The sequence below is a fragment of the Vicugna pacos genome, chromosome 16, assembly GCF_048564905.1.
Source record: "Vicugna pacos chromosome 16, VicPac4, whole genome shotgun sequence".
Classification (NCBI taxonomy): domain Eukaryota; kingdom Metazoa; phylum Chordata; class Mammalia; order Artiodactyla; family Camelidae; genus Vicugna; species Vicugna pacos.
In genome coordinates, this window is record NC_133002.1 from 5,294,288 (window position 1) to 5,310,902 (window position 16,615).

General features: G+C 47.5%; 2 protein-coding genes across 7 annotated transcripts in view; both read left to right on the plus strand.

Moving 5' to 3' along the window:
- GGNBP2 (gametogenetin binding protein 2) overlaps positions 1-5,567 on the plus strand; it is a 30,010-nt gene extending 24,443 nt beyond the window's left edge. For 5 of the 6 annotated variants that reach the window (XM_015247151.3, XM_072940280.1, XM_015247150.3 and 2 more), the window contains 6 exons: positions 239-433; positions 2,267-2,414; positions 2,759-2,884; positions 2,967-3,115; positions 3,629-3,877; positions 4,923-5,567. In XM_015247151.3, coding sequence (XP_015102637.1) covers positions 239-433; positions 2,267-2,414; positions 2,759-2,884; positions 2,967-3,115; positions 3,629-3,877; positions 4,923-5,126 — 1,071 coding nt within the window. In that variant the 3' untranslated portion in view covers positions 5,127-5,567. The remainder of the gene's footprint in view (positions 1-238; positions 434-2,266; positions 2,415-2,758; positions 2,885-2,966; positions 3,116-3,628; positions 3,878-4,922) is intronic. The other variant, XM_072940281.1, reaches the window with a different exon arrangement.
- A 2,137-nt stretch (positions 5,568-7,704) lies between these two features.
- On the plus strand, positions 7,705-16,057 carry DHRS11 (dehydrogenase/reductase 11). The gene is made up of 7 exons (XM_006213315.3): positions 7,705-8,102; positions 10,829-11,038; positions 13,431-13,525; positions 14,171-14,300; positions 14,925-15,017; positions 15,221-15,286; positions 15,410-16,057. Exons 1-7 carry the CDS (start codon positions 7,746-7,748, stop codon positions 15,449-15,451), a joined length of 993 nt encoding a protein of 330 aa, XP_006213377.2. The 5' UTR covers positions 7,705-7,745; the 3' UTR covers positions 15,452-16,057.
- The last annotated feature ends 558 nt before the right edge of the window (positions 16,058-16,615 follow it).

A 16,615-nucleotide genomic window follows, 5' to 3' on the forward strand; every position in this document is an offset into this window, starting at 1 on the left:
CCTGCCTTTCCCATAGAGATTCGTTGTATATTCACTTCCTGAGTATATTTTAGTACTCTGTCATCACTTAAGAGTATTAAAATTTAAAATTCTTTGTGAGGACTGCCTGGCAAAATTGCAGCATGAAATACCAGTTTCTGTAGGTGTGGTATTTTTTAAAATTAACCAGTGAGAATTTCCATGGAAAATAAAGGGAAGTTTGGGTCAGTATTCAGTCTCAACTTTGTTTTTATAACAGATGACTGTGGAAAAGGTACAGGGTATTAGTCGATTGGAACAACTTTGTGAAGAATTTTCCGAAGAGGAACGAGTGAGAGAGCTTAAGCAAGAAAAGAAGCGCCAAAAACGGAAGAACAGACGAAAAAACAAATGTGTATGTGATATTCCTGCTCCCTTACAAACAGCAGATGAAAAGGAAGTAAGCCAAGAGAAGGTAGTATTCCTTAATATTGGCTCAGAAGTGTATCGCTTTTTGCTAGATCTCGGTATTTTTACTGTGCTTTCTCGGAATATGGGCTCCTGTGGCTTGCATGTTGCTTTTTTTCTTACTATAATCTGTGTGTCATGTGTTTGTTTTATAAAGACAGTGCTGGATAGTTATTACCTGACATTAGTATGCTGTTAGGTCAAAGTCCAGATGTGGAAATTTAACTCCTTGCAGTTCTCAACTTTGGGTTTAGGACCTTTTTACATTCTTAAAAATTATGGTGCCCAATGACCTTTTGTTTATGTGGATTATTCTTACCAACATTTACTATATTAGAAATTAAAATGAAGAAATTTAGAATTATTTATTCTTTAAAAAATAATGAGCCCATTTCATTATATGTTAACATGAATAGCATTTTTTGAAAAATAACTGTTTCCTAAGAAAAGTTGAAAAGAATGGCATTATTTTGTATTTTTGCAAATCTCTTTAATATTTGGCTTAAAAGGAGTCAGGTGGATTCTCATATCTGCTACTGCATTCAGTCTGGTTGCGTATGTTGTGTAGGTTCCTTGGTTGAAGCATATGAGGAAAGTCTGGCCTCAGACAGATATGTGTAGTAGGAAAAGGGAGATGGGTTTTAATATAAACCTTTGGACGGTTGTGGATATTCTTCTTTGGCATTATAACTTGACAGGTGGTAGTTTCTTAAAGACTAGTTGCTGTGAAACCTGACACCCTATCAGTGACCTTTCATACTCTTAAATTAAAATCCACTGGTCTATCTTGGCATTCTGAATAGATTTTACTCATGCATGGTTCTGTAACATCATGCATTGGTCATTTGAAAGACAGTGGTTCACTGAGTTATGGAGATCTTCCCAGATATTGACATTTCATTATGTAATATCAGATAATCATTAAAAACCACGACTGGTCTCATCAGAAAGGTCTTTAAGTATTGGGAAACTTCAGGCCAATTGTGCTTGTGTATGCAAGTTTTCAAAATTCTGATTGTTTGAAAGTTTGAATTTTATCAGTGACAACAAATATTTTCTGTTTTTTTTTTTCCTTGAAGAGATGGACTGACTTCATTCAGTTTTGAGAAATGTCTTTTAAATGTCCAAGTCTGCATAACCATAGTTTGTCTCTCATTCTTTCTTTCAAGTGAACAATCTCACTTCCAGAAAAAAAGCAGCTAGTTTAGCTCGCAACTCAAACAGTTGCACAGGTACTTTTCCTAGAGACAACAGTGTACATTGGTATGCAGCAAAAGTGCTCTAAGCATTCTTCCCATTTGTCATAGACTAATAAAAAGACCCCTACTGCATGGGTTGGTATTTAATAATATTTACTGTTTCATCAAAGACATTCATAAGTGAAATGTCCTTTTATTTATTTATCTCCTGATTACAGTGCTTGACAAGTGAAGAATATAGTATCTGTTCATACACACCTTGATTACTTCTGTCTTGGTTTGTGCTAAAGCATCAGCAACTTTTCCCACCGTTGCTTTTATACCATTAATATAAGTGCCAAGATAGTGGAAAAGGCAAATCATATCTTAGTACTATGATGAAAATAGTTTTGATCTAGGGAATCCCTGGGGTCAGCAGACCACACTGAGAACTAATATCCTAGACTTCCCTTGATACCATTAAGTTTTAACTTGCTTTTAGTTGGTTCTTGGTCTTAAAGTGATTTTTCATTAGAATAGATTTTTTATTTTTTAGCTTTTAACCTCATAGCTCCTGTCTAATTGACTAATGTTAAGAAAATTAAAATATAGCCATTATAAAGTTGAAGCTTTTTACTGTCTCTTAATATTGATTCTTAAAGGAGACAGACTTCATAGAAAACAGCTGCAAAGCCTGTGGCAGCACTGACGATGCTAACAGTTGTGTAGAAGTAATCGTTACCAACGAAAATACATCGTGTACCTGTCCCAGCAGTGGCAATCTTTTGGGGTCCCCTAAAATAAAGAAAGGTAAGTAGTTTTAAAAAATTAACTCAAGTTTATTCTTTCTTTCTTTCTTTTAAATATAAGAGCTTTTAGAGATTCTATAACCTAGAATTTAGGAACTGCTTTATGGCCCCAAGAATATTATATAATTTAGACACCTAATATTTCCTTTTTCTTTATGGTATTTGATATGTTACTATTCAACAATAAAAAAAAAGCCCTGTAAATCCCTGATCATATTTTCATTATTTAATTTACTTTTTACTGTTTTAATTTTGGAATGTTTCTGTGATCCCCAGTTGGTTCACTCTTGGTCTTAACATATTTATTGGCATGTTAATTGTAGCTCTCACCTGATTTATTCTCAGGCTTATCTCCACACTGTAACGGTAGTGATTGTGGATACTCATCTAGCATGGAAGGGAGTGAAACAGGTTCTCGGGAGGGTTCAGATGTTGCCTGCACTGAAGGCATCTGTAATCACGATGAACACGGTAAGTTCAGATTAAGCGTCCCAGTTATTTCTGCTGCATAGCTGATTTAAGCACATAAATAAGAGATGATTGATTTCTGCAGGTGATGACTCCTGTGTTCATCACTGTGAAGACAAAGAGGATGATGGTGATAGTTGTGTTGAATGTTGGGCAAATTCTGAAGAGAACAACACCAAAGGAAAAAATAAAAAGAAGAAAAAGAAAAGCAAGATGTTAAAATGTGATGAACATGTAAGTGTCATAACTTGGAACTTTTAAACCTTTGACGTGTTGAAGGGAGAACAGCCTGTTTTCCTTAGAGTGGCAAGTGTTTACAGCTTAGCTGCTAGGATGTTTATTTTTTAGAATGAGTACCTTTTGGTTGCTCATCTTGTAATTTTTGTATTCGTATGTGTCTAATGTGGTCCTTTGTCCAGCATAACATGTGAGTTTCATTCTTTTCATAATAGTTTTAAATGTATCAGCTAACCTTGAGCAGCTTGCTTGATCTCTTTTTCCATCTGTAAAATGGAGATAATTGTCTCTATCAGATTAGGATCCGTGAAGAGGAAATGAGATTATATTGATGGGTTAGCATAGTGTTTGGTGCATAGTTAAGTGCCTAGTAGCTGCCAGCTGCTGCTGTTCAGTATTCCTGGTAAAATCTCAACACACTGTCAGAGATTTTTTTTTTCCTTTAAAAATTAGTAATTGCTATTATTCCCTGCCTTTTTAGCCTGAGAAATCCTTTTGCTGTGGTTTCAGATCCAAAAGCTTGGAAGCTGTATTACAGATCCAGGTAATCGAGAGACCTCAGGAAATACTGTGCACACAGTGTTTCACCGCGACAAGACCAAAGATGCACATCCTGAAAGCTGTTGCAGCTCTGAAAAGGGTGGGCAGCCACTGCCTTGGTTTGAACATAGGAAAAACGTAGCACAGTTTGCAGAACCTACAGAAACGTCGTTTGGTCCTGATTCTGGAAAAGGTGCCAAGAGCTTAGTTGAACTCCTTGTAAGTAAACCATGATATCTTCTTGTGGATAGCTGACTGATTACAGTGTATATGTGGGAGGGGACAGTATTTGAAAGTTTAAAGTTGGGAATAGGAGGAAGCTTTTAAGAAATTAGGGGCTGTGTTTCATTGTTTTTTTGGTGACTTCGTTCCTGCTCTTCCCCTTGTGGTCTACGTACCTGCTCTGGAGCACGTTCCTTTGTCTCAGAGGTAGGTAGAAGAGACTAGTTGGGAGAGGGGATAGAGTTAGTATTACGTATAGGAGTCTGACTCCTTGAGGAGGGTTATTATAAGCAAACTGACTTTCTGAGTGACAATTTGTGGTAGCCACTCTTCAGAACAGGAAATAATACAGAATCTGAGCTAGAACCCACATTCTAGGTTACTTCCTTTAAGTGTCATATATAATAAAAACATAACTGAACTTGGAAAATCTTTTATAATTGACTCCAATTCTTGGTACTTTAGATGAAGTATACCTGATTCCAAGCAACCCAGTGCATAGTTTGTGTGAGACTTGGAAGAGGGGCAAGGAAGGAGAAGGGTGGTATCTTTTTATAGTCATTACAGGATCCTAAGGGAACCAAATCCTTTAGAATACTATTTTTTTTTGTAAAGTTTAATGGTGATGCTCTTTGACTTATAGTTTAAAAATGTTATATTTTACTTAATTTGTAGACATAAAAGTTGCAACATAGGAACAGCTAAAGATAAGTTTGATTTTTTAAAATTTGGTGGCTGGTTGTCTAATTAATCATGTTTTAAGGCTAAATAAGGTGTGTTGGTAGTCTCTTAGTAGGCTTCTAGAACAAATTGTAGATCTAGAGTTTCACATCAAGTTGAGTTGCATTTTATTCTTACTAAGTAAGACCAAATGACATTATGTTTATCCTGTAAACATTCCAATTAAAGGCTTTATGTGACTGAATTAAAACTACAAAGTTAGCCTGCTTTAATTTTTAGCTGTCCTCCATCACATAGTATTTTACATTCCTAATTTAAGTCATAGTTGTAACTACTTTAACTTAACTGCTTTAATTTGCAGGATGAATCTGAATGTACTTCAGATGAGGAAATCTTTATCTCACAAGATGAAATACAGTCATTTATGGCTAATAACCAGTCTTTCTACAGCAATAGAGAACAATACCGACAGCATCTGAAGGAGAAATTTAATAAATACTGCCGCTTAAATGATCACAAGAGGCCCATTTGTAGTGGCTGGTTGACAACGGCTGGAGCAAGTTAAATAAATAAAATAGCTCTGTCTTTCAATGAAACACTCAAGATGACTACTGCGCCTTCTCTTTCAAAAAACTCTTAATTTAGTGACTTACGACAAAATTTTATGTTAAATCAATGTGATTCTTTCTCGTTTTGGGGGACGGTGGAGGTAACCTCATTAGTTTGTTCTTTCTTCAGGCTTGTGTCTTTAGTTGTGCGGCTGCGCAGGCCTGCCGTATGATTTAAGCCATCTCTTTTCATTAAATGTTTCTCTTCCTGTGAGACTTACTAAAGCAACTTAGTGGCAAAAAGTAATGTTGTACTTATACTTCTGTACAGAAATGACAACGAGCTGAATATATGGTTTTACAAAGTAGACATCCACTTGCGAAATGTTCGGATGTAATGTTAAAGCGCAATGTGCAAAATTTAAAATAAAGAATATTTATTAATACGCATAGTAAAATTTGGTGTACATGTTTCTACTTACTGTGTGGCAGTATTTTAACTTGCCACCTGTGGTCTTGGTACTTGGCCCGTGTTGCTGTTAGAGAGGATGAAGAGCAAATGAGGACAGAGACAGAGATTGTGGAAGACAAAAAAAATTCTTCCCTTAATCAGCGTTGACAGCTGAGAAAAGCAGTTTCCAGTCTTTTGTTTTGAAAGAATAAATTTGTTGCAATACCTTTAAATACTGGGTAGCATCATACTTCCCCATGAGGCTTTTGATTGCTATTATTAAAAGTTCCTTGATACATAACATAAAGCACCTTAAATTCAGAGATTCTTGGGGAGGGTATATAGCTTAGTGGTGAGTACATGCTTAGCTTGCATGAGGTCCTGGGTTTAATTCCCAGTACCTCCATTAAAATAAATATAATTACCTCCCCCCAAAAACAAAAAAATCAGCGATTCCTATTGAACTAGAAGAATGAAAACAAAACTTGGCAGAGTTTCAACCAAGGGTTGCTTGTTAAGTAATCACTCAGCGCGTAGACAACTGGGATCAGAAGGCTGCCCCGAGAGCTAACGACATTGCGATTTGTGTGTGTGTTCCTTATCTGGTTTCTAACAATAAAGTCACTATGGTATTAGAGTTTGCTGCTTTCACAAGCTGTCTTTGGAGACTGAAGGAGAGATTCCCCTAGGAGTAGCATTTGGCTGCCGTTTAAAAGGTTGAGTCAGTAGTTCAGTAAACACATGCTTAGAGCTTTGTGTCTGCATGTCGATAATACTTGGTGGGCAGCAAACAGTGAGCCAGTCAATACCTCTGTGCAGTGGGGATGGAGTGAATTTTATGGGCGCTCTGCCACTTAATCAGATGTCTAATCAGATTTCAAGTGGGCAAAAGTAGAAGCTTAGTGATTTAATTTTTGTAGTTGGTGACTTTTTTTGGATTCACCCGCTGAGTTGTCGTCAAATCAAAGTGTTGTATAGGGATTGGGGCAGAGATAAAATGAGTCATTCCTTTCTGACCCTTGTTTGCTTTCATCCTGGAATCCATAAAAAATGACTAAGGGTCTCCCACCGTCCTTGGCTTTGAGTCCAGTCTCCACTACCTGTTGCAGTCTAGATTTCTCTTGAGATCCCTGAAAGCAAGGACTGGTTTTGTTTTGTTTTAATCACTGCCTTTAGGGCCAAACACAGGAGTGCTTGTTGGACAATTAAACCAGCAACATTCACTGCTTATTCAATTGCTTGCAGTAGAGGAATTCCAGTAGTTATGCAGAGATGTTTTCTCTTCGGAAGGATGATTATATTAACACCAGAGTGAGGCAGTTTTCAGTGCTTTGATGGAATATCTTTAGTGGTCAGAGAGCACAGAACCAGCAACCCAAGAAGAGACAAAAGGGAGAATGGAATGAAGGCAATTTAGGAACACATCCCCTGGCCTAATATTGGACTGCTTGCCGTCCAAGCCAGGCTTCACCTGTCTCAGTATAGTTATTCTATAAAATGAAGGTGTTACTAGGTACTACCTCATATGGCTATTGTACGTATTGGTTAAAATGAAGTGCTTAAAAGTGCCTGCACACAGTAAGTGTTCAATAAATGTTAGCTGCTGCTTTATTCTTTGGTATACATCGTGATACATTTACTCCAATAGAAGTGAGAAGGCTTAGGAAAGTTGGAAACTGTAGGGCATTAGGGATACAGTCTCCCCAGTACACATGTACTTCGGGGTGTTTGCATTTTAACCATCAGTTGTCCTTGATTAGTAAAGCAGAGGGATCACGTAGGGTTGAAAGTCCCTCCCCAGGTCACTCAGCTGAGACAATCCTTTCTGGGCTGAATCCCCATCAGCCACCGACTGGTTTAGGAGGCCGTTGGAGTCACCTTAAGTGCCCTTAATTTCTCTTCCTGGCCTTAGGGGTCAGGAACAGGGAAGGCAGACCGAGCAAGAGGCAAGAGTACGTGCGTTCTCGGGCCTGGTGCAAGCCCCGGCTAAACCTGGTTTCCCTTCCGCAAGCGTGGGAGCTCCTCGGGGAAGCAGGACATCAAACTCCCAGCACCCTCCTGCCCGGCACCGCGGGAAGCGGTTTCCTCCTGCCTGGCACTGGGCGGGGCCGGAAGGGGCGGGGCCGTGCCCGCGCGGCAGGCGTAGCGGGCGGGGCGACCAGGCCGCGGTCGTCCCCGCCGCGGGATGCGGCCGATTGCCGAGGAGCGGAGGGTGGAGCCGGGGGCGGAGGCCGGCCAGAGTGGGGGCGGGTCCAGGCGCGACTCAGGCTGGGGCAAGTCTGCGGCGGGTTCTTCAGCGGTGACCAGAGAGCGGCCGGGCCCTTGCGACCTGGGGCGGAGCTCCGCGATCCAAGTGCCCGGCTCCCCGAACGAGGTGGGCGGGTGGCTCGGGACCCTGGCCAGGGCCGGCATGGAGCGGTGGCGTGACCGGCTGGCACTGGTGACGGGAGCCTCGGGGGGCATCGGCGCGGCTGTGGCCCGGGCCTTGGTCCAGCAGGGACTGAAGGTGGTGGGTTGTGCCCGCACCGTGGGCAACATTGAGGTAAGGCCCGGCCGAGGAGCGGGTCGCTCTCTCTGGGTGGCGTCGTTCCCGCCGGGATAGGGTCCAGGTTGGGGAGGAGGATTGGCTGGAGCCAGGCTGTCACTCTGCCTTCACTGGCCTGCCACCCCAGGGCCATTTGCAGCGGGCTCAGGGGCAGGAGAGATGGCTGCCTAGTAGGGATCCTTCAAGGCAGGCCTCTACCTTCGCTTTTTAAAGTTCCATCTTTTAAGGAGCCTTTTCTCCTGACAGGCTCTACTCCAGTGTACCAAATCTCTGACTCCCTGGCATCTTTCTCCCTCTTTCCTACCTGCCTGCCCAGGTTGGCTGAAGAAGAGAGAAGCCATAGCTCAGGAGCTACCTAGGCGGCCAGGGAGAAGGAAAGAAAGCTTTCTGGTCTCAGTGGCTAAGTTGGCTACTGGATTGCTTCCTCTGGTCCCCAGACCTAGCCTACAAAGCCAAGCAAAGTGGCTGGCCATCCAGATGAGCAGGAGCTAGAGGTTTTGATCATGATCATTCTTCTCCCAGGACAGAGCGAGGGGTTGGAGTTCTTTGGAAGAGGCTTAGCCCCACCTCCTCCTGAAATGTAAGGATTAACCCCTATTCAATGGACATAAGACAGGAATGGGATATTCATAGCTAGACCTTTCTTCAAGTTTACTGTCCCAGGTGGGACTGAGTAGGTAAAATACGGTGTTGAATATGTGAGCCCTGAGGGGACAAAGCATTGTGGAGCTGAAACTCCTTGGTTTTGCCTTAATGAGAGTTGGGAGCCCTGAGTTGTGAACAATAAGCTCAGAGAAAAATGAAATGAAGTTGGCAGTGTTGGAGCAAGGGAGGAAGAAGACGAGAAATTTCCATCACAGGATCACTTTGGATCCTGGCAAGATCCCTTTCAGGATTTGGGCTAGTGCCTAGCTTTATCTCCACCCTTGCTCAAAGTCCCTGTGTGGGGAGAGGGTGAGGAGGCCTTGGGTGGGGACAGAGCGGGAAGGTGTACAGGAAGGAGGACTCTCCCCTCCCCTGCTGCTGACCAAAGGTACACTTTATAGCCTCCTAGGTAGTCCCAAGGTCACCTGGCTATACCATTGCCCAACTCTGCCCCTCCTTTCTCCTATTCTGAGGTACTCAGGGCCAAACCCATGCTTTGGAGCCTAGAGGATCAAGCCAGGGATTAGACCACTGGATTCCCCAATTCTAAAACCACCTTTGCCTTCTCCTCCTACTGCCCAACCTGAACTAGCCAGGAAAGTAGTCCCTGAGCCCCAAGGGGATCCCCCAGCTGCTCACTCAGCTCCAGGATGCCTCCTTTAATGAGGGGAGAATGCCTCTGCTGGGAGGACTGACATGATTTCAGGTCATTTTTGAGGGTAGAGGGGGACAGGTAGGGCAATGAGAAGGCAGTGACAAGGAGAAATAAATTCTCAGGCTTTCCATTCTGGTTTTCCTGCAGGGCTTTGAGTCTGGAGGAGGAAGGGAGAATTTGCATGCCACGGGAGGGGAGAATTCCAGGCTTCCTCGCCCACAGTCTTGTTTTATTGATTGATTGATTCATTCACTCACTGATACAAAAACACAGTTTAAGTTCTGGCCTATTTCCTGAGGTGGTCGTGAGTAGGTGAAATCCGGTGCAGAGGGACTTCTGAGTCCCAGAGGACTATACCTCTTAAACTCTTGGAAAGTTAAAGCAGAAAAGAATTTCCTAGGTCACCTGATCCAGCCCTTTATTCCCAGCTTGGTTTGAGGGAAGGAAGGTGTTCCAGGGCAGCTGGCCAAGCTGACCCTCCTCTCGGGCACCCCGCACCCACCAGCCCTCTGCCTCCCACACACGTACGTAGTCACCTTCATGAGGCTCAGGTGCCCAGTCACTGGCCTCAAGGCGACCACGTAGCTTGTTTTCTTCCCACTTCTGAATGTCAGGTTCCCTCACAGCCATCTCTCAGCAGCTCTGCTTTCTCTCTCAGGGCTCCTCAGTGTCTGGAGGGCCCTGGCAATGCACGGGGTGTGTCCAAGGTCATCTGCCACCTGACTTGGCTCATTGTCTCCAGAGAAACTTTGGTGCAGGGTGGCACACCATGGGACAGAGAGAAAGAGTCTGTCCTGACTTCCTGGTCCTTTCTATAGGCAGGGCCAGGGGAGACTGGCAGTTGGGTTCCACTGAAAAGTATGTGTGAGAACTCAGAGCCGACCGGCTGCAGTTTGTGGAGGGAGGGCGATAGTTCAGATACAAACGCTCTGGGAGCGACTGGATGAAGTGATGGGGAGAAGAGAATTGAGGCCCTGGTGTAACCAGCTCAGTGACGCTTGGCACTGGCGGAAGAGGCATGGAATGGGGAGACTGGCGTCTTACTTACGAGCAGAGGTGGTGTTCCAGTTGGGAGAGAGTCAGAAAAGAGATATCACTGCATTCCCAGGATCCCTGCACCTCTTCTCTGGCACCCCCCATCCCAGCCCTAGACCCTCTCCCTTCTTAGAACTGCAGACTCGAGTTTATCCATGAGGTTCCTCCATTGATGAGCTCAGCCTTCCCTCCCCCACACAGGGAGTGCTCTCATTCCCTGGACTTTGACCAAAGCTTTGGGGATGGGCAGTCCCAACATCTCTGTGGCCGCCAGGTGGCTGCCAAAGGCGAGAGTTCTGAGTGGTTGACGTCGGAGGGAGGTTGTGTCTGGGTGGGGAGGCGTGGAGTGAGCAGCTCACCCCAGTTAGACCCCTGTTGGGTTTCATAGGAGCTGGCGGCTGAATGTAAGAGTGCAGGCTACCCCGGGACTTTGATCCCCTACAGATGTGACCTGTCGAATGAGGAGGACATCCTCTCCATGTTCTCAGCTGTCCGCTCCCAGCACAGCGGTGTGGACATCTGCATCAACAACGCTGGCTTGGCCCGGCCGGACACCCTGCTCTCGGGCAGCACCAGCGGTTGGAAGGACATGTTCAATGTAAGGGCTGCAGGCCAGGAGTGTGAGGCTGGGAGGGAGCGGGTTGCCGGAGATTGCATCATCGCTGGATGTCTGTCCCGAGCAGCACCAGAGGGCTGCTGGGGACAGATATCTAGTGAGAGGGGACTTCGGGTTCCTGCTTGGGGCTCTTTGACTCTCTCCTGCTTCTTTCCTTACCAGAGGGACAGTGAGTGGATGCATGGCCAGATCTTTTCTGTTTTTCTTTCTCTTAGTCCCTGGGGGCAGTTCTTAAAGTCTCTGGCTGATTTCCTTCTGTTGGAAGACAGATTGGTAGGGGAGAGAACAGCTGTCTGTCCCCAGGTGTCGGCACTGTGCTGAGTGCTTGGGAACATGGTCTTCTAGGAGGAAAAGGAAGGGAGAGAGACAGGAGATGATAATCTCACCCAGCTCTGCCAGTAACTATGCGGCTTCAGGTAGTTACCCTCTCTGAACCTCAGTCTTGTCACATTTGATTGGGATGGACACTCCTAGACCATCAATATCTGGGGTCACAAACTCCAGTGTCCCCTGAGGCGAGGTAGATACATAAATGAATGAGGTGGGTCACGTGGGAAAGTACCCCGGTGTGTGTGGTGGTGGCCACTGCTGCAGCCCCCGCAGTGTGGGCCCCGTGTGGCCAGATCTTATGACTTCTTTGACAGCAGTGGGGAGCCAAGATTTTCATGTGAGGTCCCACTCCTCCCATTCACCAAAACCTTGGCTCCATGAGGGCCAGGATTTTTGTCTATTTTATCCTCTTTTATAGCCTCAGCCTGCAGACACTCAATAGATACTTTTTTCTGAATGACTGAAACCTTCCAATCCATGTTGGAAGTGAATTTAAAATGTTTTAAAACCATGTATGGCTCAAACACAGCCTTCAGGACATGGGTTTTTAAGTTCCAGACTTTATTATGGAGCAATATTAGGGTAGGAAAATATTCTGAGAAGCTGAGAGCAGTACGTACACGCGATGCTTCTTTTTCCCCCCAGTCCTCTTTACATCTGCTCACAACAGATGTAGCACCTAACAGGTGCTTGGGCCTGGAAATGAACAATGAACATTGAAACAATGGACAGGGAAAATGAAGCACTGCCCTTGCCCTGAGAGAGTTTTCTGGAGGATCCAAGTTGTGGTCCTCACCTACAGTAAGTGGGTCTCTAAACCTGGACCTCAACTTGCCCATCTATAAAATCAGGCACATATGTTAAACCTCTGAGACCCCGTTCGGCTTGAATATTATGTAATTTTATTAGGATCATCTTATGAGGCATCTTCACTCCCACCTCTGACCCCAGACCTAGGAGAGTCACACCCCTGGCCCCAGGAGATCTACTTCTCCTACTCCGTTTGTCTTCAGCAGCTGGGTTCTCTGCCCCACAAACCCACATTGCTAAGAGGACCAGCAATAGGGCTGGAAACCTCCACTGTCCTGCCATGAACGCTGGGGCAGGTTCACACCAAGTGTGTTCTGTCCTGATGCCTGGCTCTGACACCTGATAAAGAGAAACATCTAATCTCCTGGCTGGTCTCCTCTCTTCCCGAGAGGAGAGACGTGAAAACCTGCCGAAAGCTTTCTCTCTGCTTGTCCTTGTGCAGGGCTAAGGGGCGGGGCTGGTAGGAGCTTCAGAGCAGAGACCTTCAGGCCTCTGTTCCGTGAAGGGCGGGGATCTGGGTTTACCTCTGCCAGAGTGAGTAGGGGTGGACTGGGGCCAAGGAAGGCAGGAAGCCCCCATGCCCCTGGGAGGTCCCTTGCCATCCTGTGACAAGTTACCCCACCCTCTGAAGAGTCTCAGTGCCTACTCTGGTAGATGGAGCAGAGGTTAAAGGGAGGCAAGGAAGGAAGGAGGGTCAGGCCTTCTCCACTCAAGGGAGGGGTCGGGAAAGGTGCAGAGGCTAGCTGGTAGGGTGGGGAGAGGCTAGGGTCTGTGCTTGAGGAGAGACTTTCAAAGCCATTTTAGGGAGAATTTTAGGCTGTTTAGGAGAGAGCAGGGCCAGTGGCTCTGTCCCAGAGAAGTATAGGGTATTTGGGGGAAGAAAAGGAGACAGTTCCCTAGAACAGAGGTTCTGCTGTTTGCAGAGGAGACGGCCAAGACAGGGCTCCTGGGTCATGAGTGGGTCTGTGGCGGAGACTTCTGTTCCTGTTTCAAGAACTTGGGAGCATCACCCAGGGAGAGATGCTGCTCCTGCTGTCAGCTGTGGCTGGTGGCTTAAGGGGAGGAACACCAGAGGCTAGGTGCCCTGGCCCATCGTTGGTCTCTGGTGGGACCTGGACCCTGTTCTGGATGCCCCCGCGTTCCCGGTTCCCACCCCCGGGGGTGCTCTGTGGCTCCATCACCTGCTCAGATGGGCCCAAGCTGGTGACACCCCATTGCCCTCCCTGGCCTGCAGGTGAATGTGCTGGCCCTCAGCATCTGCACGCGGGAAGCCTACCAGTCCATGAAAGAGCGCAAGGTGGATGATGGGCACATCATTAACATCAGCAGGTGAGGCTGATGCCGAGGCCCAGAGCTCAGATCGCCACACCCCCTCCAAGCCGGGTGATCTGCTGCGGCTTATTTGACTTCTTTGGACCCCAGTTTCCTTAGTGGTAAAATAGGGATTTAACACCCAAATAGCACAATTATGGAGAGGGGGAGAATAGTATCTGTCAGGGCCAGCCCCTAGCTGGCTGGAAGGGGTAGCTCAGCCCTTCTCTTTGTAGCTGAAGCCTGGGGGCTCTCCCAGGACTGAGGTTGTCCAGTCCTCAGGCCGTAGGATGCAGCTCACCTCACGGTACAAAGACTACACAGCATCTGTCATTGGGGAGCCCCCAAGACATGGCCTCTCCTCCCAGAGATCTCCCAGTAGAATCACATCAGTGAACACACAGGTGAAGTCGAGAGATTTTTGACGGCCTGCACGAGTATGAATTCTGTGGTCAGCGTAGGGAGGACTTCCGGGAGGAGTGGGGCTCACAGGAGCTGCCTGAGTTACAGAAGCTGGATTAGTGGTGGCAAGGATGACCTCTGGGGGTCCCCTTTAGAAGGCGTCCCTGCAGCACCTCGGGGATGGGGTTGACTGGTACAGCAGGGGCACTGCTGGTCTCTGGGGGCTTCACTCTCTCCTTTCATTTCCCTCCCTCCACCCAGCATGTCTGGCCATCGAGTGTTGCCCCTGTCCGAGACCCATTTCTATAGTGCTACCAAGTTCGCCGTCACTGCGCTGACCGAGGGACTGAGGCAAGAGCTTCGGGAGGCCCAGAGCCACATCCGAGCCACGGTGAGGGGTGGCCTGGCCCCAGTGGGGACAAGGAGGCACAGGCCCTCCCCACCCCACACACTCACTGCCCAGGGAGCCCATGATCTGGGTGTGCTGCTTAGAGCTCCTGCGACTGTCCTGGGCACAGATCTCCTGGGGTCTGCTGCTGTTTGCATGGCCTTGCTCCCTCATTTCTCTGACTTTGAGGAGGGAGGGGGCTGACCTGAAAGGAACACGGTGAGGTGAGACTGGTGGGGAAAAGCAAGGGATTGTGGGAAACCATGGCTGGAAAGCGGGATGCTGGGCACTTCCTTTGAAGCCTACATGACCTCAGGTGACTCACTCCATCTCCCTAGCCTCAGTCTTCTCATCTGTAAAATGGAGATGATAATACCCATCAAGTTACGAGGTTTTAAGGGACACTGTTTTGTAAAATGTTTACCTGGCTTATAGTAACGGCTCTGTAGATGGTAGGAATCATTCTGATAATCCCCCAGTGGCAGCTTTGGAGGATGGAGGTGGCTGCTGGACATCGGGCTGTGAAGCTGGGGTCCCGTGGCCCCCATCCTTTCCCTGCCACCTCCCCAAGGCCTGGACTCTGACTGGGGCTCAGCCCCTGAGCAGGCTCTCTCTCTGTCGGCCCAGTGCATCTCTCCAGGAGTGGTGGAGACACAGTTCGCCTTCAAACTTCATGACAAGGACCCTGAGAAGGCAGCTGCCACCTATGAACACATGAAGGTGAGTCCTCATTCTGGGCCCAGTGAAGCTCCTTAAGTGAAGGCAGAGGGGATCCTGGCCTTCACACCGCGCCCTTCTAGCCAGCCCATCAACCCTCCCGGAGGGTTGGGGTGGGAATGTGGATGCTGGAGAGGATGTCATAGGTGGGAGGGAACTTGGGGCCATTCTGTCCTCATCTCACCCCTCTCCCCTGGTACTCTCAGTGTCTCAAACCTGAGGATGTGGCCGAGGCTGTCATCTATGTCCTCAGCACCCCACCCCACGTCCAGGTGAGTCTGGCTTTGGCTGTCCACGCCCTGGAGGAGCCCAACCATCCCCAGAGGAGGAAAGCAGGGTGTCTTAAGAGGGTGGGGAGAGCGTCCTGGCTGCCTCAAGCCTTGTGCCTTCCGCAGATCGGAGACATCCAGATGAGGCCCACGGAGCAGGTGACCTAGCTTCCCGTGGGGAGCTCCTCCTTCCCTCCCTGCCCCTCTCGGCTTGGCACCTGCCTCCAGATTTTAGGTGTTGATCTCTGGACCCTTGGATTCCACTTCCTTTCCCCACCCCCACCAGGGGCTGGAAAACTTGTTTGAGGTTTTTATATAATCTTGTTGAATTGTTTCCACCGCAAATGTGAAAAACAGGCTGGGGAGAGAAGGTGGTGTCTCCCTGATTGTTTCACCTGCCGACTCATTCTTGGTCCCCTTCTTAAGCTCCTTGGCCTTTGTTTGCTGTCCTTGGTCTCTCCTCTTTGACCTGGGGAGGGGACTGTGGCCAAAAGTGGGGCTGTCCCCCACCCCCTGTCCCTTGAGGATGAGCTAGCAGAGGGAAGCCCTCACCTTCCATCTGAATTGGTGTCCGGGGCTCCGGGCTTCCTCCTCTCCCTGCCCCACCGCCCCCACCACCCCTTCCCCTCTCGTCCCAGTTCTCCAGCCCAAGTGTGGCTTCTCAGGCCCCGGTGGGGTCCTCACTCCACTCTGACTATGGCAGCAGAATACCAGGGCCTGCCTCCCACGAGGATTTCACTGTGATCATTAAAGAAGAAAAATTGCAACAACCTACTTCGACTTCAGAAGTATCTTTCAGTTCTTCCCTCTTGCTGGGATCAGTGGTGGTTGTGTCTGTGACTTTGTTCCGGTAGAGTGGGAAGGTGGGTGGACTGGGGGCATCACTCCTGGGATGTGGATTACCTTTGGGTTGGGCCTTGAAAATGGGTAGGAGTTTGCCAGCCAGAAAAGAAGACAATAAGGTGTGCAAGGCTGGGGGCTCCGGAAGAGCATGCAGAGCTGTGGGAACAGCACAGCACTTAGTGCAGGAGTGAGGTGGGGCTGAAAAGGTAGTGCCTGCCTGCATCCCTGGGAATCTGAGGCTGAGCAAGGAGTCTGGCCATTACCTGTGGACCAAGAGCAATGGGTGGCTTCACAGCAGGTGCAGGACGGGCACAGAGCTGTCACTTAGAGAATCAGCACCATCGGATAGGAAGTTATTGGTGGGGTCCTGCTGACTCATGAGGGTTTGACAGTGGGGGTGCAGAGGAGGAGCTGGGTGCAGGAGAAGCGTCTGAGGAAACGCTGGTAGTGAGCGGGGTATGGTGAAGGAGTCACCACGACTGATCTGGT